This window comes from Lutjanus erythropterus, chromosome 24, assembly GCF_056507025.1.
Source record: "Lutjanus erythropterus isolate fLutEry1 chromosome 24, fLutEry1.hap2, whole genome shotgun sequence".
In the NCBI taxonomy this organism is placed as follows: domain Eukaryota; kingdom Metazoa; phylum Chordata; class Actinopteri; order Lutjaniformes; family Lutjanidae; genus Lutjanus; species Lutjanus erythropterus.
The window spans coordinates 1052555-1079770 of record NC_139340.1 but is presented as its reverse complement, the minus strand read 5'-3'; the positions used below and the strand labels follow the sequence as shown (position 1 = coordinate 1079770).

The following is a 27216-nucleotide window of genomic DNA, read 5'->3' as shown; positions in this document are numbered from 1 at the left end:
ATAAGAATTGGTCAGTTGTGGCATCTGATGGTTCCTCATGAGGTTCCTGTGGAGACGAAAGACAGAGATGGTCAAATACAACACTAGAAGTCGCACAATTTCAGAACTACTAGAACGGCCATAAGTGTCATTTTGACTTTTGACTTCCAAACTCAATTATCTCTCATGATAAATACCAGACTAAGAGATGAACACACTTATTTTGTTAGTTTTCAAAATGAAACTACACCAAAACTTTATAAAATGTATTTCTATATATTATATATATATATTTCCATATATTTTAGAAATATTTCTATTTTTATCAATATGCATACCATTGTGTGTAGTAAACCATAATGATAACATATATTCGCAGCAATATATTTCTGTAGTATAATAATCATAAGTGAACTGATTAACATTTTTGATTAATCTAGAATTACAGAAAGTGAGAAACAATTAAATGTATTTTATAAGATTATAAATGTATTATTTAAACATTAATAATAAAAAATTTCCATGTAGAACCATCACAAAATAATTTCATAATTACAACTATCCCTGGTCTCCCCTACTTTATTTTTAATTGAACTTTATTTTTTAATAAAAATTTGAAAACAGACACAATTACTGCCTTGGCTGTTCTGATGTCAAATAATAACAAATATAATATAATATAATATAATATAATATAATATAATATAATATAATATAATGAATTGGGATTATTATTCCAGATGAACAGTCCAAATTCTTATGCTGCCCTCATGTGGATCCTTCAGTTAGTGGTTCTATCTGGCTGTAATGTGGAGGTTGTGTTTATTGTGCATATGACTTATGTTTACTAGGCAACAGGGTTTGCAAGGTTTACATCTGTTCTCCTCACCCTGCATCCAGGAGGAAAAGAGGCCACCTGCCCTGGACCTCTGGGTCTCCAATGGTCTCTAGCAGTGGAACCAAGATGGCGTCCTGCACACAGAATCACACTTTCACTTGTCATTTAAGTTATGAGCACTTTTTTTTTTTAAATCAGAGTCTTCATGCTTCATGAAGGTGAGCTGAACAAACTGAGTCAGAGGCAAAATATGTAACAAATAAGTTAAAATATCTGCATAGATTAATTTCCTCCTATATGTAATGATGATTTTTTAGACTGGCTGATGAGTTACCAACTTTACATCTGGCCAGGGACTACAGATTGACCTTTGGCTAATTCTGGCATATTTACAGTAATGTTTATTAATATGTATTGTCCCTGAGAAATAAATAAATACGTGGCTTTGTAAAAAATAATGTGGTTGTATGAATCTTATGTTATTTAATGTATCATAGATGAAAAAGGTGTAACCGGAAGAAAGGGTTCTTCAGGTCCAGGATGTTTCCAGATTTGAAGCCTGATTGGTCAACTGTGGCTGTGATGTGGATGTCATAGCTCTGCCTGAACGTGGAAAAGACAAATCTATGATTATTTGGGACACTCACAGAAAAACAGGCTGCAACAAGAGCTTTCGTCAGTTTAACGAAATGATCTTCAGCTGGTCTAAACTAAAGTTAGTGGAGACAAAGCAGTGTTTCATGATATAGAACAGATCACAAAGAAATGTACATTTAAGAGAAAACATGTGGAAGAGCAGGCTCAGTGGAAGTTGAGATGTACCTGTTGTTAGCGGCCAGCAGGACAGTCCCAGACAGAGTTTGTCCCAGTTTGGCGAAGAGCGGTGTCTGAAGCAAACACCTGACCTGATACCAGCGGGTCAGCGGCTCAGTGGGAGCTGTGGACAGCCACACTGTGGACCTGCAGGGACAGACAATATTTCATATTGATATAGTCATGATTTGAGTCTGAACTTGTATGATATTTATATCTTTAACCAGAAGCAGTTGTTTTTATCACTCATACCAAAGCCACCAGCCTCCAATTACAGGCAATGTAATTTTATCAACATAAAACATTTCACTCAGACTTGACAGAAACAAAGTAAAACTCACCAAAATCAATTTGATTTGTCTTTCGGCTGTCCCAACAATCACCCACTCTGGTTTGACCCAAATAAATACTAAATTCATTGAGTTACCTATCCAAATAATGGGAGAGGAGCGAGAGGGACGTTGGACACCAGCAAGGGGAAAACAGAGTGTACAGCAGCACCAGAATATTTTTCACATCTAAAAAGTCAATTAAAAGTTGGTGATTGTTGGAACAGTGGACAGATGAATCAAGACAGTTTTGGTGAGTTTTATTTTGTTTCTGTCAAGTTTGAATGAAGTGTTTTATTTATTAAATGGAATTTGATGGCTTTGATGAGAGCAATAAAAACATCTGTTTCTGGTCAAACAAAACAGGAAAAATAGGGTCCAGGTTGATGATGAATATTCTAATGTATTAAGAAGCCTTTTCCATAACATATTTCCTTCATGTCTTCCCTGTCATGTATGATAAGAGCCATACAAATCAAAATAATACAATATTACACACAAGAATGAAGTTAAATTTGTGTATTTCTTACTTTGATCCCAGATAGGCCACATCGAACCAGAAGGCGAGCCCGTGGACCAGACCAGACTGCAGCAGCGTGAACACAAACGGAATCTCCACTCTGGAAGAAACAAGAGTTTTATTAAACATTACATTATGATTACAATTGTTGCCTGCATCAGTAATATCTATCATTTAATAGTGTATGTTCATATTCTCTGTTTTTCTTTGCTGCTACATTTTACTGCATTCTGCTGCACCAGGGATTAATTTATTTAAATTCTCAAGTCTCAGTGTTGTGACTCCAAACTTTCAAATGTCATTTATCAATCGCATTTAGAAAAAAATCTGCTAATTAAGTACCAACAAATTTTTAGTCTTAATGTCAGTCTATCTGGTAGATGTTTAGTAGGAGCATCTGAAGCCCCATTCATGACTTTTCAAAGTGAAGATATCAAGCATTTGATCAAGCACTTTACTTTAACCTTTCATCATCAATAAGCAGTATATGAACATATTACAAATCGCTCTTAATAAACTGTAATGTAGCAGATATAAATACATTTATTTGTTTAATAATGTACAGTGTTTTCATATTTATAGCGCAGTGTTTCCCAAAGTTTTTTTTGTGGACCCACTTTTTAATAAATTGAATAAACCTTTCTTCAACACTGTATATTATCTTGATGCTTTATTGAAAACACATATTAAAACTTTGTAAATGTGAAATATATTTAGGCAGAGTTTACTGGCCAATGTTTTTATTTTGTCTTATCAGGAAGCCAATATAGGACATTTTAATCTAATTCATAAATGAGACAAATAAGGTGCATTTAGATGGAATAAACAGGCCCTTGTTTTTTTTTCTTACATCAGTATAACAAAATACACATTTTAAATGCTTTATAAAAGGTGTACTGCAGAATTTCCTCCACAGTCTTTTACTTATTTGGAGACTCAAATCAAATCTCATGTGACCCACGTGTGGGTCCTGACCCCGGGAATAACTGCCATAGCAGGTCAACATGGTTAAACTATTAAAATTGCACTATGTCAAACAACTTTATTTTAATGCATTTCAGCTCTGGCCTTTATCAGGGCCATCCATCCTGATGAAGATATGAGGTCTTATTAAGTATTTCTGAGAATGCTAACCTCTGTAAGTCTTCTTCTTTGACCTCCATGAAGTTGATGCAGTGCTTGACAGACCTGGCCATCAGGATCTGAACATCGAATGTGTCCTGAAAAAGATAATACATAAAGAGTCTGTTGACAAAATCTATAGAATATCAATGTTCGTAAAATATTTAAATGTCATCTCCATTATTGTACACAGTTTTATTTTGTATCTTCAAAGATGTCCTCTAGAATACCAAATATTTTTTTGGAGCAATGCCATGAACTGTCCCATGCATTTGTCAGAACATACTGATGTGTTCTGTTTTGACACCTACAGTAAATGGAGTTTTGCTCCACGTACCACTATAGGCTGCTGAAAGAACTCATCCACTGCAGCACTGTGAAGAGCACTCACGTTAACACCATAGAAGCTTCTCTGCTGCCTGAAAGAAAGAAAGTGAACTGAAGTCAGCTGACAGACACGTCTGGGAGTTTATCAGCTGATTGCTGTATTCAACACATTATGTCTTGATGTGTCTTTTGCATGCTGGTTGGATTTATTTGTGCAGGTATTTGTGCTCTAATACAGTAATATCAAGCCTGATGAGCTGATGAGCAGATGTCACTACCAGATCCAGCAACAATGTAGGCTATCTGATAGTTAAAATGGATGACATACAGGCAAAAATAGACAGTGGAGAATTCCACATAGTGGACAACACATTGACAGAAGCCAAGTGTGATGTTTGGGAGGATTTTGGTGTGCTCAAACACTGTGACAATATTGTTCTCAGTGACTTTTCTACTAGTAAAAAGTACCAAAAAGTATTAGCTTTTGACAGCTGAGCTAGGCTTGTTGTCACTATGGAAACGCATCGACAGCTGCAGGAGCACAGGCGCTGCACCAGTTGAAAATACAAATGATTGACGGGTGCAGGTCGAGTCATGAGAATTATATTCACAGCTCCAGGTGGGACCAAATTTGATTTGGAGAAAATTGTGGATGATGGGTCAGGCCCGGTACTCAGCTTTGGTACAGGCAGGTACAGGTTTGCAAAGCTGGATGTTGTAAGCCAGCGCCTTGTTCAGGGAAACTAACTGGAGAATTAACCTGGCACACGTTTTTGATGGTGGGATTACATTGTGAGGCAGCTGGAGTCACAAGATCACGTGAGAATCTACCTTGCCAGGCTGCAAGCTTTCTGTTTGTGTCTACACCAGAAATGTCCATGGAAATAACTCATCTCAAACAAACAATGTTCGCATAGATACTGTGATAGCAGTGGTGGAAACAGTATTTAAATCTGTACTCAAGTACAAGTACTGTTACATTGCTAAAATATTACTCAATTACAAGTAAAAGTACTGATGCTAGAGATATACTTCAGTAAAAGTACAAAGTATTTATCTCGACAACTATTCAGAGTATTAGTTACTTTTAACCATTGATGTCACAGTCACCTCTCCAGACTAGGGTTGTAAATTCTGTGTGTTTTCCTGAACCACTAGTTGAAAACACTAACAACAGATTAATCATTAATAATGTGTAAGATACATAACACATTTGTTCTGGGGTTTTTTTTTGTCTTTTTTTCATTTTAAGTCAAAATTTAAGTTTCCTTATTCAACAAATGGCTCTGCAGACAAAACAATATCAAATGAGGTGCAGTTACTTCCATGACTATTGATTAATCATCAATGAATACATTTCTAATTGGGTAAATTCTGAATGGCAATTAATTGATTAATCATTAATCATTAACATCCTTACTTGGCTTGTTTGTGATCAGATCACCTGATTAGCTACAAAAATGCAGATGAAAGGTTTGGATATTAATTCAAAATGTATTCAGTAGTCAACTATGATTTTGAAAGTAACTAAGTAGATTACATGCCATAATGAATACTTAAGTACAAGCACAGACTTGAAAATCTACTCATAAAAGTACAAGTACCCCAAAAACTATTTAATTACAGTAATTTGAGTATTTGTAATTAGTTACTTTCACCCTTGTGTGATAGCATCAGTTATTTCAGAACTGCCAAGTATTTTTTAATTGAAAGAAGAGCAAGGAACAACACTTAAGGCTTTTATTGATGGAAAACGTGTTTTCGGTCTTCTTACGACCAGCTTCGGCTTCAGTTCGGTGAGTTGATCTGAATGTTTGAAGTTAGCCTGTGTTAGATATGACAGATGGTTCATCCAATCACCTGCCAAGTATTTTTCCAAACAGTTTCTATGGATGGCATCCCAGATGGTTTTCTTAGTGGGTGTGTTATTTTGGGTTTAAAAGCTTCAGCATCTAAGTGTAAACAAATATGTTAATAAAGTCTTTCTCTCAGCATCACTGCTAAATTATTTTTTGGTGAAGAACATCAGTTTATAGTTCACCTTCATTCCTCAAGGCTGATTGAGCCTAACCTCCACATAGTGGTGGAGCAGGGAAGGGCACAGACCATGGCAGCACACACACACAAACACACACACACATGCATGCTGGTATGCTTGCATACACTTGTGCAAAAACTGTACAACAGAGGTTGTATTGTTTGCACAAATCTTCTAGAAATGCATGAATATAGCAGAATAAACCCTCTGAAATGAATGAATTATAGTAGATCCTTCCACCAGATTGAATTATACCAATGTATGGGATCAATATACTCATTTGCCACCCTTAAATTCTTAATTTCTTCTTTCCTTAACTATATCTGACCAATTACTGTCCCAGGTTTCAACATTCAAGTTTAATGTCCCATCATGGACTAAATCCACTTACGAAGAAAAGAATTTCCTGACAGGAAATCTTAAATATTTTTACTTTTAGTATAAAATGTCAGCTTCACCTCTAACTTATCGGCCCACAAAAGATCATATCAGTCAAACTCTTGGTCGGTCTGTATGAGTCAGGACTAGACTGAATCAGAGCGTTTTATACCCAACAGGAAACATGGCTGACTGAGTTCGAGCGTGTGTGTGTGTGTGTGAGTGTGTGTGTGTGTGTGTCTGTGTGAGAGTGAGAGACAGAGAGAAAAGGAAAGAAAGGAAGAAAGGGAGCCAGTGTGTTTGTGTCCTCATGCATGGATTTATGGCAGTGTGTGTGTGTGTGTGTGTGTGTGTGTGTGTGTGTGTGTGTGAGACCAGAAACTAGCTCGTGCGTAGTGCTCGAAGTAGAGCTGCTCGTCACTGAAGGGAGCCAGATGAATATCGCCATAGGAGGGAAACATCTGACCTGGAGACAGACAGATTGAGAATGATACAGAAAATGAGTAAGACAGAAAGACATTCAACATGAGAGACAGACATAAAGAGAGACTTAAAAGGTAAATGACACCTTCAGAGTCGTTGGGTAAAACTTCAGTTGTCATAAACTTTTCCCAAGTAAAGACAGGTAAACCCCAAATCAAATCCCAAGTCAAGAAAGGTAAGTTCCAGAGCATGACCCAATCAAACTGAATGAGTCCCAGCCAGTCCCAGTCAGGTAAGTCCAAAGACATCAGCCAAATCAACAAGTTTTGCGTCAAAATAGGGTCCCAATGCAAATCCCAAGTCGAGACAAGCATGTCCCAGGTTAAGACAGGTAAATCCCAAGTCAAGGCAAACAACTCCCAGGGAAAGACCCAAGTCCACCAAAAGCTACCAAATCAAGACAGTTATGTCCCAAGTCAAGACCCCAGATAATACCTAAACGTCCCAAGGCAAGATCCAAGTTAATACCAACAAGTCCCAATTCAAGAAAGGCCAGTCCCAAAGCAAATCCCAAGTCAAGACAAAGTCCTAAACTTGTCTGATCTAAATGCACCTTTGCCTTCTGCTCACAGCCATAGTAATAGACTTTGAGATTTGACAAAACTGTCAACAAGAAAGGACCTCAAGAAAAGGAAAGAATGTCAACCACAGAACATTAATATTTCAGTTTGATGTAACAGTTTACATGCATGTTCTAAAACATTTTTTTTTAAATGACCAGAAACCAGCCATGCCATCATTCCAATGGCCCATTATTCTGAAATCCCAGTAGTCCAAAAACTGAAAGCTAAAGTTCATTTGTCCAGCAGCCCATTATCCCAAAAACAAATTCTCATTGTTTTGAAGGCTCATTGATCCAAAAATACACACTCTCCATGCAGTTGGTAACCCTAACCCTGATCCATTTAACGACTCGGGTAACAGCTGCCCACAAAAGCTGAGGTAGAACCCTTGTCAGATTTTATGCTGACATTGGAAAATTGTCTGTAACGGTTTAACTACAGGGAGAGTAAGAATTGTTGGAGCAGTGGGCTTTTGTTTTGGGATACTGGGCTGTTGGACAAATGTGTTTTCACTCAATTGGAACATTTTTCAAACTGTTGGGGTTTTTGGATAACTGGCTGTCAGAAAAAAAGGGCATTACCTGCAAAGAGTACCAGTTTGCAGGAGGAGCTACATAATTATATGTAGTAATAGACTGTTTTCTGTGTTTATTATTTCCCATATATCCTATGAAATTCAAAACAGAAGTAATTTTCGTAATAATTTACATCTATATCATTAATTATAACTTTAGAGATTTGTCTGATGATTCGACTATCTTATTCAGTTATTGTATTATTATTATGAAGGTTTGTCCACCTCTTGATCCCTGATGCTTCTACTCCTACCATTGGGTTTGAGCCATTTTCTGGCATGCAAGAAGCTCTCCATGAGTCTGTTACTGAGCAGCATGTATCCCATTGGCTCAGAGACAATGACATCCACCATGTCCGGACAGCTGACTTCCTCCACCTCCCCCTCTAGGACCCTGATCCGCTCAGACAGACAGTTACTCTGGACCAGGATCTGCACAGGACACACAAGACATTAACTTACACAGTAAAAACACACATCTACTAAAGAATCTCCATATTCTACACAGGACTACAGCACATACATTGGGCTATGATTTTTAAAGCAGCTTAATTCCTCAGAGAACATTAAGGGACAGACTCAATCCAAGTCAGTTTTATGATGCATCTCTTCTTTCTTTATCAGTCTTAGAACAGTCTGCCAGTTGCTGCCAGGCAGTCTCTGTTTTTTTACTTATTGTGTTGTGTTGTCAATTTTTAATCTTCTATTATTTATCTTCTATTATCTGGGCATATTGTTCCATTAATTTGACAAACAACCATTTCTCAAAGGAGAAATTAGAGCTTTTCTGCCAAGCCATCATTAGTAGGCTAAATAGGCTAACTATATTTTTAATTAGCTATTAAAAAATGTAACATGTTAATTTTTATAGGGATTGTTTCTTCAGAATGATCTTCCATTAAAAACTGTGGACAGTGTGTTCTGTCCATTTTCCAGAAAAACAGGGACACTTAAAGAGGCATTTCAAAATCTGGAAAAAAAAATATAAGTATCCAAATTCTTTTAAAATATTTGGTCTTTTCAGATTTTGTGGTGTGTTTAACTTTTCAGAACAGGTTGATCAGGTAAGTCTGCCAGCATGCTGATATTCATGCAGATCGAATACCCATATTTCGGTATGAGCCCAGTACAGCATCTCTCTGCAGCCCCCATCGTACTGAACTCGGCCAGATGTTGCCGCAACCCATTAACTCCCCAGAATGCCACGCTCTGCATGTGATGTATGTACTCTATGTGTGTGTGTGCTATCTAGTGCATTGCTGCGGTTTCTCTTTAGGCTCTATAAAGGCCAAAACACACAAATAACACTACTGTCCAAACTCTGCATGCTAGCTCACAGTCTGGAGATCCAGATCTTGAACTCAAACATTACTGCAGAGATGGAAGAAGACCAGTTTTAAACCCTCTGTTCATCAAAATGTACACTACTTTAAAGCTGACAATGTAACGACAAAGATGGACGATGCAAGCTTCAGTTCTACTGACCTGTGTGTACTTTGCCATGGGGCTGGACTCTACAGCATACACTCTGGTGGCTCCTGCCTGGACTGCAAAGAAAGACAGAATACCAGAACCGCAACACACATCCAGAACCACCTATAGGGACAGGGAGAGGAAAGGAGTACTGGAACCTTTTACATATATACATACATGGAAACTGATGACTCCTTGGACATATTTATCTGTCTCTTTCTTTGCATCTAAGCAAACACTACATCCTACTGTATATGATGACATCATTAATCTGTAGGAAGTACTTTAACAGAAAATTCCAAATGCATAACTTTTGTCTTTTTGCCGTAATTGCTGTGGGTTGTGATAACAGTGTAGTCTCTAGTAACATGACAACATGACATTATTCAGTCCAACAAGAAAAGAAACAAAAGCTCATACAATCAGACAGGTTGTTTTCGGTGTTAATAATCTGGCTATGACACAGTTATAATGGTCTCATGACCACATATGACAATTTAATGTGAATATAAAGCCAAATACTTTTCATAATGTCAATCGGTCGTAACATCATCTCAAACAATGACAACTTTGCATTGAAAATGACATAAATGACAACAGTGACAACAGTCATAAACATTCATAAAGACTGCCAAACTATAAATGAGACCTGATATACTAGAATTAACCACCATCTCCACTAACAGTCGTGTTTGGTGAGGAGCTGTGAGCACATGTGTTGTCACCTTGTCTCTGAAGTCCGACTCGTTGACTAACATGGCTCTCTGGTAGGTGGTGAGCCGCACGTAGTCCTGAAGGAGGCTCTGCTGCTGGGACACACAGCTGTGGAACTACACACACGTAACAATGAACTATTTGTATTTTAAGTTCTTTTTCAAGCTTATTTATTCATCCCACCACCTGCAAATTGAGCATTATTGATGGGCCTACCTGGTAGCCTTGTGTTGGGGCATGTTCATTCTTTGTTTCAACCACAGTGGAATGTCTCCTACACGGTGTCTGGTCTCTCTCTGCATCTCTGTTTGCTCTAATATCTCTTTCTGTGTACACTTTTGTCTCTTCATTATCATCTGTCTTCAGTGACTTCTGGAAGTTCTTCATATCTGGAGAACCAAAGAGGACAAGATGGTTGAACAAGATGGTTGAGAGGCAGTATAAAAGGAAGCATTATCTACATGCAGAGATGAAAAAAGTAAAAACATTCTGTACTTGAGTGAAAGTACAGATATTTGTGTAAAAAAGAAAGTAGAAGTACTTATTCAACTTCTTTAGTCAAGTAAAAGTGAAAAAGTACAGGCTCTGAAATGCACTCAAAGTATAAAGTTGTCCTCTGAAGGACTTTTCATCCAGCTGTTGCATCTGTGCAAAGCGAACTGAACCTTACCTTTTCTCAACAGTCAAGCCTCCATCTCTGTCTTTTTTGTCTTGTTACATCTTTTATGTCCTGTTATATCTTTCATCTTGATACATCTTTAATACCATTTTCATCTTGTAACATCTTGCACATCATTTTCTTCCTGTACATCATTGTTGCTTTGTTACATCTTTTCCATCATTTTTGTTTTTGTACGTTTTTTATGTAATTTTCAGCTTATAATGTATTATTAGGCCATTTTTGTCTTGTTGTTTTTGTTGTGTTATGTCTTTTACGTTGTTGTTGTCTTGTTACATCTTCTTATATCATTTTCATCTTTTACATTGGTTTTGTCTCGTTACATCTTTCAGTTGCTTTTGTCTGATGTTTTCATCTTGTTACTTCTTGTTATGTCTTCTTACATAATGTTCGTCTTGTTAAACCTGTTACATAGTTGTCTGATAAATCTGTTGGGTCACTGTTGTCGTTACGTAATTTTTATCTTAAACCTTTTACATTGTTTTTGTCTTGTTACATCCTTTAGTTGTTTTCATCTTGTTACATCTTTAAGTTCAATTTTGTCTTGTTAAGTCTTTTTATGTTGTTTCCATCTTGCACTAAAGTAACTAAACTACTAAAACTACTAAAGTAACATGCCTGTTTTGAAAATATAAGGAGTAGAAAGTGCAGATAATTGTGTTCAAATGTAGGGAGAAGTTGTCAGAAAAAGAAATACTCAAGTAAAGTTCAGACACCTGAAAAATCTACAGTACAGTAACAAAGTATATGTACTTAGTTTCTTCCCATCTCTGTCTTCATGTACAAACCAGTTGGAGTTTTAAACTGCAGAAGAAGACTCAGTTTGCCAGCGTTGACCAGGAAGGACTGTCCTCCGACTTGGCAACAGTCCATCTCCTTGGAAACAGTAAATTGGAAGACTGATGCTCTGTTGGCTGAAAACATACTTGTTTAAACTACGCAAACACAGGAAAAGACACTTGAGGTTTGACACCATAATAGGCTTCAATGGAAGCTTTAGATTTGTGTGTGTTTGTGTGTGCTCACCATCGTGCACAGTGAGCAGCTGAGCGTCCTGCGCTGTGGTCAGGAGCAGAGTGAGCTCCTGTTCTGCTCTCTGTCTACACACACTGACCTGCCACGCTTTGCTCACCTCCTCCTTCAGAACACATTCACATATACAGTTATATTTGCTCACACCGGAGTGCTTCACATCAAACCAAGCTACACCAAAACACAGCTAATTTGATCTAATTTCTGTAGCTACTTTGAATATTAACCCCACAGTTAAATCAAATCTTAAATTGGGCAATGAGGACAATGAGGTATGACATGCAAGCAAGTTTATTGTGACTGTCAAAGAAATAAACACAACCTAATAAACTATTTTAAAGTATGATTTGATCATCAGGCTAAGAAAACCCACTGTGCATTTGTTTGTTGTCCAATTCATGTAAACCAGGAATATAACTGTCCTTTAAGCCAGCCAACATCTGAATTTGAGAGATATATTATGGCTTATAATGACCAGGATTATTGTGACAAATCAGGTTTAGGCTGATAATTGTGTGAAATTATACTTTAACACTCACTGTGGATGAGTTTGTCCTCAATCAGTGACTGGATCCCCTTTTAGCCGACATTATACTTTCTGTGCGTAGATGCAAGCAAGGGTCTGCTAGAGTCATCATCAGCAGATGTAGGCATAAAGGCTAGATTATACTCCCAAATGGACATGTGCATGGACAGCTACAGTCACCTATTAGTTCTGTTTCTACTAATTTCTGTGGTCCACTTGCAAGACATATTCCACACATGCACAGTAAATGTGCTCCATGTGGTCCACGTAATCACAACAAATTGGGGGTATGCGTATGTCCACACAGAGTACACTCTCTGATGATGAAATTTACGTCACGTGGACCCTCATGGACATCTATAGTACTGCATTAAGTCTGGATTATACTCCCAAACGGACATGTACACAGAGAGCTGTGGACACCATGGACACGTAGAAGTTCTGCTTATACTACTGTCTGGAGTCTGCTTAGAGGACACATTCCACACAGTGCATTACTTTCTACGGGATCGGTGTAGTGCTCGTCCACGAACAAGTCTGCACAGTCTCAACAAGTTCCTGGATAATGCTCAGAGCTAGGGCTGCACAATTAATCGCAGTAAAATCACAATATAACCAAGTGCAACATCTAAATCACAGAACCAGAGCCAAATTGCAATTATTTGAAAAAGGAAAAATGTGTGCAAAAACAACATTATTATGAGGTACTGTAGTGCTGAAGAAATAACCTGGCCTAAAAGTCTTGCAACATGAAAACATGTTTGTTTGATGCAGACCTCAATAAATATTACATCATCATGATTTTTTACTGAAAAATAACTTATTAAAATAGGAATATGCAATATTTTTTTTTTTCAAATCGTGCAACCCTACTCAGAATCTAAACATGGTTCCTCTAATGATGAAATATGATGACCCTAGTGGATCCTTGCACAGCTCTCTTAGCTAGCAAAGGCACTCATTAGCTCTTTCTCAATATGCGTTCTTCTCTGTACTTGTGTTCTTGTGTACTTGAGAAACGTCATCAGTCTGACTCCAAGTACTGTTCCAATTCAAAAGTCCAGATCTCGCCAAGTACAGTCAAATACCCGGATGTGTTCTTGCCCCGCCCCTTTTATCGAGGATGCATCGGGTGGTGACTTGTGTGGACTTAAGGAAGCCACGTATCCCTGAATGCATTTCGTAGCAACAATGGCAGAAGACCCACAACTTTAAGTTGCAAGTGTCAAAATACTACTGTTTTAGTACCACAGAATGCAATTTTAAGATTATTTTATGTGAGAAGGTTGACATTAAAACTTAAAATCTGTGGCTGATTCATCACGAGAGCGCGTAGTTTAAAATTTGCTTAGAAGTTTTTGGAGATGTGTTGTCCTGCTAATTGGACAGCCAGCATACCTCACCAGCTAGCAAGATGACCGGGCTGTTAGCATTCACGTTACCCCGCTAAAAACAGCCTCATCCGGGCATGACCTTTCGAAATTGGCCACTGGCTCTGATATCTCTATAGTCGTAAAACATAAGATATAATTCATTTTCTGCACATGTAAACTAAAAGATATAGCTATGTTTGTTTTATTTCAAATATACATTAATGGTGAAAATAACTGGAGGTGGGTAAGCCAAGACGAGCTGAGATGGTGACGTCATCAAGTACGCTACCGTCCCAATTGCAGAATGACCGTCCTGCGTCCTCCTGTCCTCGAGAGACTGTACTCCCAGGTCGAACTTGGTAAGACCGAACTGACAGGTATGTAAGTCCGAACTTGGCGTACTTGGTATTGAGAAACGGCTATTGTCTTTGTATATTATGTGTCTTGCTAGCCTCTACGGTTAGCACGGACACTCCATGAGTGCTCTGCTAGCTAGCAAAGTCACTCATCTGTTTTTTTGTGTTTTTGTTAGCCTGTCTGGCTTGTCTTTTGTGTGTTGTTGTTGTTGTTGCTGTTTAATTTAGTAGGTTAAGTTAACCCTTTTGTTTTATTTGATTTATTAACTTAATTTGTTGTTTGTTAATAAAACTTTTTTCCACTTTTACTCCACACTGTGCGTTAGATCACCAACTACAGGATTGGCCAAGTGGTCGTCTATGGACATGTCCACATAGTCACTACAAATTAGGGATATGCAGATGTTGGGGTGTCAGACAGACAAGAGCAAACTCAAGTGCATTTGTAGATACAGAAAGTATAATACCGGCTGTAAGCTTTGCATGTGTGCTTTGTCATGTACCCCCAATTTCATGCAACCATGCGGACTTGTCTGCAGCTTATCTGCAGGGCTATTACATCCCAAAAAGCTGTGCATGTTTGGAAAGTATCCTCCATGTGCTTTTTACACAATATATTATTAACCATCATTTTTCATCCAGTACAGGGTACTCTATCCAAAATCTGTTTCAGTTAATTGCTCAATCACATTTTGTAAAAAATATACGATTTTCAAGATAATAACAAAAAGTCCAGTTCCAGTTAATAGCAGGGGATAATCATACTATGATAGTACATATAAACACAGTGCACACATGTTGTCTTTAGCTTACCATGGTCTAAGATCTCAATCCTTTTTGATTTTGCACCTTTATGTACCTACCATTTCAAACTGAAGTAAATCAAAACAGAATAATAAGAGAGCTGGACAGATTAGAAATACACAGATTAGATGATGCACTGATTTATTAGCTAAATCTATAACCCTAAACCAGGTTTATTTAGTTAAAGAGCATCCCATAAAGTCACAAACCAGTTAAGAAAAGCAGTATATGAAAGTGTGCCCTCTGCAGCCTCCACTGTTACCTCCTCTTGTGTCTCCATGTGCTCCTCCTCCTCCTGCAGAGTGAAGACCCTGACAGAAAAAGCCAGTGACTCCTCACTCCTCTCCTCCATTCTGCTGTGTGAGAGGAAGCTGCTCTTTAGGAAGAAAGAAAAGGAGAGAGCAGAGGGGAGGAGGAAAAGGGGAGGAGAGATGGAGGAAGGCTTATGAGGGAAAAGAGGGAGAAAGTAGGGAATGACAGTTAACATATCAAGAAAATGAGGAATCTGCAGCATTTCTCTTAAAGCACGTACTTTGCATACTTACTTACTTTACACTGTTGTTTTACTGGATAGTCTTGCCCTCTTTCTTTGTAATTAATTCAAGTGATGCATCCAATACATGTATGGTCAGATTCCAACTTACTACTACAAATTACTTACAACTCATTTGAAGTTGGCTGTGTAGAGATCTAGCTGCTTAGACTGGGCGGGAATACTGGTGGGATACTGGCACTATATAACTTACTTTATTACTTACTCTTAACCTAAAGCTGTGATAATATAAGGATGCACGATAACATCAGCACATCGTCAGTATCAGGAATGAACATTCCTGCTGGTATAAAAGACTGATAAGATGATTTTGAATTGTCTGAAATGGATAGAAGAGTTCCAGTTTGCAATGATCACTCAGTTAGTCATGTCATCATTACAAATTTAATTGCCCATGTTAATAGCTGTCATTTCGCAAAACTTGGTGAAGAACAAAGAAAAATAGGCACCAGCAAAAGAAATCTGTCAGCAGTGACTGAGGCGAAGGGAATGTCATTAGTTTTGAATTTGTTCGGTCATAAACCAAAATATTGGACAGATTCAAATCTTCAGAGGATCACCAAGGTGACTGTACCTTCTCTTGAGGGGCCTACAGTGTGTGTTGCAAATGTCATGGCAGCCCATCCCACAGTTGTTGAGACATTTCATTCAAAACCATGAATATCAACCCCATGGTGGAAGTGTCAGAAGATGACCAAAGTCATAGGATTCAGTCTCTAGTGTACCTTAATGCATGGTAATCCATTGAATCAGCCAGTGTTAGATTATGTTGGGAACTAGACTGTTCCACAATGAAAAGACCTGCAAGTCCTGGCTTAGGTGGGGATCAATTTCAGGTGTAATTGCCTGATTTTTAATCCACTTTGATTTATCAAAAGGATTGTCAGACAATCAATTTTACGAACACAATAAAACTTAGAACGAGTCCATCAAGTAACAGCACTCTATATTTTGTTTCTGGTGCAAGGTCGGCCCATTTAAGATAAGAACACTCCCTCTGTTGGATATACAGCATCACTGCAAGACCACAAATGAAACATCAACTAATCTAATTTTACAAGAACATGAACAACACACAAGCAAAGCAATGACAAAAAAACAGAACACCAACTTTTGAGAGTAAACATTTGTACATTGAGTACTAGTAACTCTGATAGTTTTTTTGTCTACATCATGGCATTTCATTTCTACTTCCTACCAAAGATAGTTTTTGCGCCTTTCATAGAAATGAATATAGTCTTTTCAAATCCACATGTACCCAGTATTTTTATCTGCCTCTTTGGATATAGAGAAGATGGGAACAAGTGACAGGGACCCCTGTCTACAATCAAACTGGGATGGTTTAAAAGTGTTTTTAATGTCTTCTCATCCTGATTTGCTGATACTGTTTTACTTTTCACCAGTGACTTTCTGTTGCCACATCACATGGATGCAGCCCTCACATCTGCTGAAGATGATTTTAACCAGCCTTTAAGGGGCCAACTGAAGCTAACACTGCTGCTAACATACCTGTGTTTGTTTTTAGCCTGGCAGCTAGCAGGCTGAAGTTAGTACAGAGACTGAGAGCTAGTATTCACCATGTTACCACTCACCTCTCCATCTACTCCCTGCAAGGCCCTGCTGGTTTATCTGACAACCACTAACAACCACTTCCTTGTTAACTAAAGCTCTCTTAACGTCTCTATCTAAGACCAGAATTCATTGTTGCGCAACCAAGTCTAAACTGACTTTGAAATGGTGAAATATAGCGTCTAATCTATGTACAAGCCTGTCAGTGACCATTCTTTCCATTATCTTATGTGACTGCTGTAAGTGCAATTGGCCTTCAGGGGTCCCTAACTGGCGGACCGCGGTCCGAGTCCAGACCCACATGAGGTCCTATATGGATCCAGACCTATAACCAATAAATTATTAAGAGATTTTAAATGTTTCTATTTTAACTGGCGCAACTTTTCTAGTCTTTCCGCCCCTGGTTTAGCTGAACAGGAAATGCAGACCAACTGCAGAGAATCTGCGTGTGGAGGAGACTGTTGTTAATGACGGAGTTTATTACAACAGAAACTAACGTGATGGTTAATGACATCATCACCAACCAGATGCACTTATAAAATTAAACAACTGTATAAGGAGGCCTAAACGTAAAACAGGAGAGTCTGTGTTTGTCTGTGAGAAACTTTCAGACCTTCTCACAGCAGAGTGAACAGGTGAGGGAGGAGAAGAGGGTAGACTGATCACTAATCAATCACTGATACCGTCGTCCTCTCGGACTGATTAAAAAATAAAAATGACAAAGTTGGTGACAAACCACACCTGGGTGTCCACACAAATAAAGTCTTTGTGTGAAACACTGCAGAGTTTAACGTCGTGCTGTTTACTGACAGTTTGCTGTCTGTAGTTTGACAGAGAGACAGAGAGGGTCGTGTCTAGAAGGGAACCCTAGACCCGCGAAAGATCGCGTGAGTTTGATATTTTAGTAGAAATAACGGAAACAAATCTCGCGAGAGTTGTGCAAACAAAGAGTTACCTTCTAGACACGACCGAAAAAGAGGCGCAGCTCCAAAAATAGAAAATCATGTCGTGGTGTTGATGTTTTTAATGTGGCGGGCCGCCATAAATAAAACACTATTCACTGAAACACTGATCACTGACCTGCTGTGATGGAAAAAATACTCACATTCTTTATTTAGGTATTTTTACATTGTGGTATTAGTGTTTTTACTTAATTACAATAGAAATATTTTGCATGTTATTGTTTCCTTTTTTGAAAAATCAACATTTTTATTGCTGTTGTTGTACTTTAATGGTATTCTTATTGGTATTTTTTGATGACTAAATACAAACCTGCAAACTCATAAGAGGAGAAAAAGGTGTCATGTTGGTAAACCAGTCCTCTGTCCTCTGGGGGTCTGGGAGCGTCTGTCCTGCTCCAGAAGAAAAATGACTGGCAATGATTTTAACATGTGAACAAAACATTCTGGTGACTGTTTCAGTTAAAAGAGTTAGTTCACTCTTCTGTTTGTGGTTTCTGCAGACATTACTGCCTTTACTTTTACCTTTGTACTTGGAAAAAAAGTAAAAAGTAAAGTAAAAACAATAAAAGTAAATCTACAGTAAAAGTAAAGTTACCTTACTGAGTATTTTTACTTTAGCAATTTATAGTTGTTCATTTAATAGACCTGTCTTCTCTTTTGTATATTACCATTGTTCTTAAATCAAGCAAATGTAATGTAATAGAAAAAAATGCAGAACACACAATATTTCTTATCTGATTACTCGATTAATCGCCGGAATAATCAATAGATTATGCTTTAATTTTACTGGTTCGACCCACTTGAGATCAAATTGGGCTGTATGTGGCCCCTGAACCAAAATGAGTTTGACACCCCTGATGTAGACGCTGATACAACACTGAAAAAATGGAAGAAGGAGGGATGTTCAATTTACAAGTATGCATTTTGTATATGCTACATAATTGATTTATATTTCTCTCCAAAACATGATTAAATCTTTTAAAAGCATTTCAATATTGGGGAATTTAAAACCTACATGTCTCCATCATTTGAAGAAGAAAGGAAGAAGTTATGTTTTATCAGCCGGAAGTTGAAAACCCCGCCTCCTAGGGGCGGACTCCTGGACAGAAAACGGTTGCTGAAGACCTGCAAGCGCCGCCATTTTCTCCCTCGCCTTGATATTTTCGGTGGATTTGGGCTGCTTGGGACACAATAAAGGTAATAAAAACATGTCAAATATGAACCAGTGTTAGAGGCAGAGTGTTTATAATCAAGATTTTAAAAGGTTTAGCTCTCTACTTGCCGGTAATGTCGAGTAAATCCAAGTCAGTCTTCATGCTAACGTTCGGCCATTCAACTGGTTGCTAATGGTGGCGGTCATGCCTGCCATCCTTGAATATCTTTACATTTATTTTTTATGTCTGGTAAGGTTAATGTGGGCACGGCAACTACTCTGTATGGGAAAATTCATCGAACATGCGCCGTCTTTTCACTTTTCAAATCGACACCCGCCGGAGATATTAAACGAGTGTGGGGGATGGGTAACGTAACTCTGACATTGGCCTTGGTGAAACATGGCTGCAGTAACGCCATAGGTAAGGCAGAAAGGGAGACTAATAATTGACTATGGACGTCTTTTCGGTACAACAGTGGCTTTCAGTGTTTTCCCGTTAACTAACTCCGCCACAGTCTCTTTCTGTCGCACACACACAAACACTGGCGCATGGACAGGTCGCGCCTGACGGTCCGAGACAACCTGTGGGAAACACTGCCTTTAATTCATTATCAACCTAGCTCTTTTCTAATTGATATGTCCTGCCTTCAGATGAGTTTGACATTTTTTCTTTCTGTAGATATCCTCCAGCTAAGGCCAATATTTGATGTAAGGTATGTCTCTGGGTACTGTGTCAAAGGCTCTGTAGTGGTGGTGAGTATTACTATTCAATTGCTTTTGTTGATTTTGGAGATGTGTTTCTAATAATTAGTCTCTCAGGATTACACAAAACAGTTTAACGGCACCACAAACTACACCTTCTTAAAAAGGCTGTGATTGTAATTTTTTGTAAGTTTTCCAACAATTACTAAACTATATAACTATAACTTTTATGATGGTAAGATTTATTGATTTCTGGATTAGACTACATTGGTTTAGGATTAGAGTGGGGCCCTAATAAACTGGAAAGATCATGCATAAATTCATAAATTATGATAAAAATTTGCTCTATTTCTGTTGGATGTGTGTGGGTGAGTTGATTTGTTTCTCTCTCTTTCTCTAGTGAATGTGGCAGTATAAAGGGTGTTCAGCCGCAGTGCAAAGTAGGTCTGACTTACTTCAGCATTATAAACTCAAACACCCACATTTTGGACGCACCATAAATTATCCATGTACGTATTCTAAATGTCCCTGTACATTTAAGACATGGAATGCTTTAATCATCCATTAAAGTAGAGTTGAATTGAACAGCAGCTTGCAGCAGCCTTACTAAAGTTGGAATATTTAGTTCATGTGCCAGGCACAGCAATTGATGATTTTTTGCAAGAACTTTACTACTTGATAAACACAGCGTCAGTCACACTATCTAGAGGTGTTGTGACAGATATCCTCAAGCATCACAACCTACAAGTTGATGACTCTGTAGTTACAGAAATCACCACAGCACTGTGCTCATCTAACCTAGGAAAAATTCTGTGTTGTGGAACCAGTTAGTTACAAACTTGATCATAAAAAGAAACACACCTTTCAGTATGTCCCACTGTTGAAATCTTTGCAGCAAATTTTAAATAATAAGGCCATTCTTGATCAGGTAATTGAAAATCATAGAGGGCAGCAGGACATTGAACTTGACCCATCTCTTGAATTCAGGTCCCCTGAAGATGGTTTGCATTTTAAGGAAAACAGCTTCCTAAATGCAGAGGAGTTACGGATATCACTGCGTCTCTATGTGGATGATTTTGAGACCTGCAATCCCCTCGGCACCTCTCGGAAAAAACACAAACTTTGTGGTGTTTACTGGATACTCGGTAACCTGCCACCAGGCTCCCACTCATCTTTATCGTCTATTTATCTTGCAGTGCTTTGCAAAAGTGGTGATATAAAAGCATCTGGTAATTCTTGAGGACCATGGCGTGTATGTTCCTTTATTAGGTAAATCTCTTAAAGGTACAGTACTGAGTATTGTGGCTGACAACCTGTGCATTTTTACCAAAACGCTTTCTCATTTTCATGTTGTCTCCGGTTTTCCGCCTGATGTTGCTCACGATATATTTGAGGGCATTGTGCCTGTTGAGCTGGCCCACTGCTTGGCATTAATGATATCAAAGAAGTTATTTACATTAGATGAACTAAATAAAGCTATACTGACTTTCCGCTATAAATGGTCTGACAAAACAAACAAGCCACACATTGTACCACAGAGTTTCTTGGGTCGGAAAACTATCGGTGGCAACGCTCATGAAAACTGGGGCCTGCTGAGGCTGCTCCCATTTGTGATAGGTCCCCTTAACCCAGAAAATTAGCCAGCATGGCTTGTGTTGATGGATTTAAAAGATATTGTGCAGTTAGTTGTTGCTCCTGTGCATACAGATGAATCCATCTCATACCTTGAAAGCAAAATTGTTGAGCACAGACAGAGGTACCAAGACCTGTTCCCTGGTGTCAAACTTCTACCCAAACACCACTATCTAGAACACTACCCACAGATGATAAAGTGTTTTGGCCCTCTAGTCACAGTTTGGACAATGCGATTTGAAGCCAAACATAGTTTCTTTAAGAACATTGTGAAACACACAAGTTGCTTTAAGAATGTACCACTGACTTTGGCTTCAAAACATCAAATGATGATTGCATTTCACATAAACTCACCATCTTATGGTAAATCATGCCTAGATGTATATACTGTCTCCACAGTTCCAGTTGATGTCCTGAAGGAGGAAGTAGCTGAGGCTATAAAGCTAAAATGCCCTAGCACATCTGAAGTGCATCTTGCTAAGAATGCATCAAGCAATGGCATAGCCTACAGCAATGGCATGATAGTTGCCCACGGATCAGTAGGTGGATTACCAGAGTTCGCTGAAATTATTCAGATATGTGTAATAAATGAGATGTTGTTCCTCTGTGAAAGTGCTGTGTGGGTGGTACACTGAACACTACAGAGCCTTTGAGCTAAGCCTGTCACCATCCAGAGAAGTTAAACTTGTGGCGCTCAGTGAACTCACTGACCCCTATCCACTGGCCTCTTACACAGTTGGATCAAGTCATATGGTGACCTTAAAAAGGCAGATCATCATAAAAGGTTGGTTAACCACCAAAATGTTGATTAATAGTAGGACTGAACAATAAATTACGATAAGATACATATTCAGTCTAAAGAAATTTCTTTTCTTTTTTTACACACATACATTTGGTGACTTCAGAGACATTAGACTTGACTTCAGACTTCAGTTTATGGATGCACTATTTGGAAATGACTTCATGAACCTCACTTCTATGGATGAAGTACAGGATAGAGGAACAATTAGAGTGATTGCCTTGACAGATTCCTCAACTCCTCAGTGTCCTAATATCCATCCCACCTCAGCTGCCCATCACTCCCTTAATGATTCCTCATCCCTGTCGAGAGGATGTGTTGACACTGACATACTCTCTTCACCGGAGTCAGAGTCATCCAGTTCTCGGTCATCTTGGCCGAGCATCTTTTGTGTTCCTCAGTTTAGTTATGATGCCGAGTTGAAACTTGAGCAGGGCAATGCAGCTTACAGGGAAAAGGGTACAGTGTTTATTCTGGACCCGAAACTGAAGTCGAACATTCTTGAGGGCCTAGTGCAAGAAATTGTTCGGTACAAACTTTATGTTTCTGACAAAGACTTTAACACAGTTGGAGAGGCTCTAATCTCAAAGCATCCTTGCCTGACTGAGAAAGGCTTCCTCTCTGGATATGCTGGGTGGAAATGCAGCTTGAAGAACAAATTGGCAATCTACCGCACTCACCTGAGAAAGCTTGGCTGTCCTGAGGTGACAATAAACTCTCTCTAGCACAAACCAGAGGGCAAATCAAGCCCTGCTTTTGGCATTAAAAAACCAAGAACGTCTGAAGTGAACTACTGTCCCCCCTATCCTACTGGAGAATCTGAGAAGAGTCTTGAGAGTGTGAGAATGGAGCTTCTTTCAGATGTTAAGAAGAAGAACAACAGGGAAGCAGTAAGGATGAAAATGGAGAAGACGTTTGCATACAGGAGACAGGAAGTGGTTCGTGACACACCAATGATAAGTGACTTCCAGGCAAGATGGCCAGCACTTTTTGAAGTAGGCGAGGTATGTGATTTATTCTCTCTCTCTCTTACAGTCACTCACTCACTCTCTCTCTCTCGCTCACACTACAAACAAACTAATATTAAATCTGTATGGTTCCTATGTTGATTTACCTTCATTTGACAAAGTTGTGTACACTTAACTGCTGGTAGACCCTCTCCCAAGCTAAATCAATTGTTAAGCACCAAGTTTAAGCTGAAAAATATTTGGAGGGTATAAATGAGTATGACCATGACATAAGATAACTAGAAAATAAAGCAATAAAAGGAAAAGGAACTTTTTTGAATTATTCTGCTCCTGTACACATGTTCTAATTTACTTTTAACTTACTGTTGGTCATGATAACTTGATTGTTCTTTTTTTGTTTTTTTAAAGAATTGCTGCCATATCGTGTGTTGATGTCTTAAATCATTCTCATTTTCAGATAAATGCTGAATTCAAACGGATCACGACAATGCTCCTGCAGTCCAGATTTCTATCACAATTTGATGTTCACTCTGAGAAACTGCTCAAACTTTTTAAAAACAGAGAAGGGCAGATTGGCAGATGCCTAATGGGCATTATTGCACCAGTGGATGAAGTAAGTATACTCTCTCGGGGTGGGTGGGTATAACACTTGATTGAATGTCTTCAAGAAAAAAAAAACTGTCCAGTTAACTTGATTCAGTAGCGTAGAGATGCCTTTTATTTGGACAAATGAGAATTTACACAGACATGAACTCAAACAAAACAACTTTTGCTTCTTCTTTTCTGCCTCAGGATAATGACGTGGATCTGGGAAGAGAATGTGTCATAAAGGCACTCTGTGGCTGTGTTCGAAACCGCATACTCACTACTACATACTTCCATACCCATACTATCCATACTCCATACTGCATACCCAATCCATCAGACAGTATGCAAAGCGTTTACACTACAGCGTACTGCATGATAACCCACAATGCATTGCGCTCCTACTCGAGCCAAAATCGACAGGCTGAAGCTGATTTCACTTTAGCTCTAAACTCTTTAAATATATCACTTTATCGAGATTTTTTTAAAAATCAGGCGAGAAAGTGGCTGTTTAGATCCCGAGTGTGCCGTTTATTTGTCCAAATACCAACCGTTTACAATTTTGTTCAGACGAATTCGGCGAAATTTAAACTAGCCGCAGTGACCAACGCACTTCCGGTTATATTCACAAAATAAAACACCCCTTTCCCTTTCTCATACCAAAAGACCATGGTGATAAATAGTGCTTTTACTTTGAAAACAAGAAGCGAACCAACCAAGCAATATATCCTGCTTGACACCGCCGTTTGGACTGATCTCGTCCCGTTAATGGAATTTGACCAGTCATGATGCCTTACCGGTGGAGAGTCTTGTCGGCTATGAGACGAAGATCAGCCCGCCGTCTTCGGTATATCATGGTCGCTATCAACTTGGGCTTGTTGTAAGATGTAAACTGTATTTATTTTTTAAACTTTCTTAATAAATGTAAATCCAATGAGAAATCGCATACTCAAAAATTGCATACTGCCAGTGTAGACACACTGCATACTCAAAGAGTTAGTATGAGTAGTAGGTAAGTATGCGGTTTCGAACACAGCCTGTTTACCTGAACGAGGACCCGGAGAATCTATTGAGAGAGTATGTGGTAAGCATTACTTAGTATGTTGAGATGTTATCTTTCATATTTTGTATAAGTTTTAAAGCATCTACCCATTGTAATTAGTAAGTTGTAAGATAAAATGGTAGTGATCTTAATAACAAAGTGTGTGACTTTGAGCCTCTGTGAGGCACTTTGTGTTACTTTTCTGTATGAAAAGTGCCCTATAAATAAAGTTTGATTTGATTATCTTAATAAATTCCTCAATACATATATGCAGTATGTAGGCATGTAGTGTAATCACTTCTTCTATTCTTTTTGTGCATTGTACAGGCAGCAGATGATTCCCTTCTCCGGGAATCCATTGAGGAAACCACTGTGGGTATATACGTCTTGAAACACAGAGATGCAGGTGAAAAACCAAATGACATTGGCATCGTCCTCGAGTCCCAGATTGTGATGCAGGATTTGGACACTGTTCCCCTAGCTGCTGCCATTTTGTTTGGCTTAATATATTGTTTGAACTTAAACTACCCTGCTGAACTCAAGTATACCTTTGAAGTGCTGCAGAAGGTGGTCATGGAAGTTGAAGGTAATGCACTGTCCAAAAAAGTCCAAGTCCTGAAGAACAGATTTTATCAGTGAACTGGTTATCCAGGCTCTCGAGCTTGATTTCATGTTAAGACATGTATTATGTCACCTACCTCTTCCAGTTGTTGGACTTTTCTTTTGGGTGGGTGGGAGGTTTTTTGTTTGTTATTTTTGAATGGAACTATGAAAGACTTTTCCCCCCATTTTTAGAGTTTGGGGTGATTTTTGTTTACTGTGAACACTAGTAATTGGAAACAAGCCAGTAATTGTCAATGTTCACATTATGGAACATACTGTGGTCATGGTCAGGCTGTGTGCTAGCAAAAGGACAGGTGTGTATTCAAGTGAAAATTCTCTGTGTCAGTGTGTTCACTCCCCTTGCCTGGCCCTGCAACCGTCCCTCCAGTACCCACTGCAAACAAGGTTAAAAAAAAAAAACAAAAACTCACTGTTTTCCTGGCTAAACTACCAACCCAGGTTTGACTATTCTCCAAATGGGTACAGGCCACTGCGCTTCAGGCTCCAGCATCTTTGTCATCTAGAATGTGTCTTCCGTTGGGTCACTGCCATCTCTGCTGGTTCTGCGTGGTCACTCTGTCTGCTTGCTCACGGTGTGCTTCTACATTTCTTGTCTTCTTTTCCTGCACACTGCACCTGTTGCTCATCTTCTGATTGCTGCCAGGGGTTTTGTCAGTGTCTGTTGCTTTCAGGGACAATAGGGAAAACAAAACTGCATGCAAAAATAATCACACTATAACAATAAAAACACAATCTGATAAAATTTCTGATTAAAACTGTCAGCATGGCAACTTATAAAAACACAATAAATAAATGCTCTAAAACATGCAGCAAAATATATTAAAACATGCATAAAAATCTCCATCAACACCAACCCTGTCACACATGCATCTTCTCGTTGTCCTCATAGCTCCGTAGTTGTGTTTACAATCAGCAAAAGTCACTGTCACCTCACTCAACGTGACATGAATGGTGAACAGTTTGAATGATTCTGGCAATCCCTTCAAAATTAGCAACCCATCAATGAGTGCCTCAATGCCGTGATCGCTGCCTCTCTTTGAATGGTACATATTCTTCAACACAAGTATTAATTTTAGTGTAATACAAAAGAGGTATAGAATGCAATTAATCATTTCTCACTGGTGAACATTAAGTCTCCATACCTGCATTGTCAAACTTAGAGTAAATAAGGCCCCAGCAGACCTCCACACATTATGCTTAGTTGGCAACCTGCACATGTGAACTGGACACCAAGAGGCATGTGGCATAATTCTCACTCATCCATACTGGGAAATCTGAAGTGCACTGGAAGCATCTGACGTTTAGTTTTGGAGAAATGTTTACAGTGTGGCAATATGACCACTATTTGTACACAGGAAATACAGCCAAGAGAAAAATCAAATTCTAATATAATCTAATTACTAAGACTAGAGTAGCATGGATTGATTAAAAACAGGAACTTCATTTTCTGTGTTTGTAGTACAGTCAAGGTTTAGTGAGATGTCTTAATGAAATCACTACACAATATATGAACACACTCAACAAAAGAAAGAAAAAATACTATTAGTAGTATTACTATTACTTTTTATTTTACTATTACAGAAAAGGCCACTGCTTGTTTAAAACCACATCTATCAGTGTGATTTTGACATTTTGTAAATATATCAAACACGAGTAACATTGTTATACAGTTTACATTTACAGTACAGCAATGATTGTGTACATAA

At 38.5% G+C, this 27216-nt stretch overlaps 1 protein-coding gene and 1 pseudogene across 1 annotated transcript; one reads left to right on the top strand and one right to left on the bottom strand.

Moving 5' to 3' along the window:
* Window positions 1–13: 13 nt before the first annotated feature.
* Window positions 14–15282, bottom strand: carm1l (coactivator-associated arginine methyltransferase 1, like). The gene is made up of 15 exons (XM_084713556.1): window positions 15184–15282; window positions 11857–11968; window positions 11619–11744; window positions 10368–10540; window positions 10163–10267; window positions 9450–9560; window positions 8219–8396; window positions 6720–6810; window positions 3939–4020; window positions 3614–3699; window positions 2490–2579; window positions 1640–1777; window positions 1331–1420; window positions 869–951; window positions 14–46 (listed from the first exon to the last, which is right to left on the bottom strand). Exons 1-14 carry the CDS (start codon window positions 15271–15273, stop codon window positions 927–929), a joined length of 1497 nt encoding a protein of 498 aa, XP_084569682.1. The 5' UTR covers window positions 15274–15282; the 3' UTR covers window positions 14–46; window positions 869–926.
* Window positions 15283–19707: 4425 nt separating this feature from the next.
* Window positions 19708–25529, top strand: LOC146304468 (uncharacterized; annotated as a pseudogene).
* Window positions 25530–27216: the final 1687 nt, after the last annotated feature.

Coding starts and splice junctions, on each gene's coding strand:
- carm1l (XM_084713556.1), bottom strand. CDS start 15,273: ATGGAGGAGAGGAGTGAGGAGTCACTGGCTTTTTCTGTCAGGGTCTTC. Junction 8,397..9,449: donor CCATGGCAAAGTACACACAG/GTCAGTAGAACT, acceptor TGTCCTGTGCAG/ATCCTGGTCCAGAGTAACTG. Junction 3,700..3,938: donor TCTTTCAGCAGCCTATAGTG/GTACGTGGAGCA, acceptor TATCTTTTTCAG/GACACATTCGATGTTCAGAT.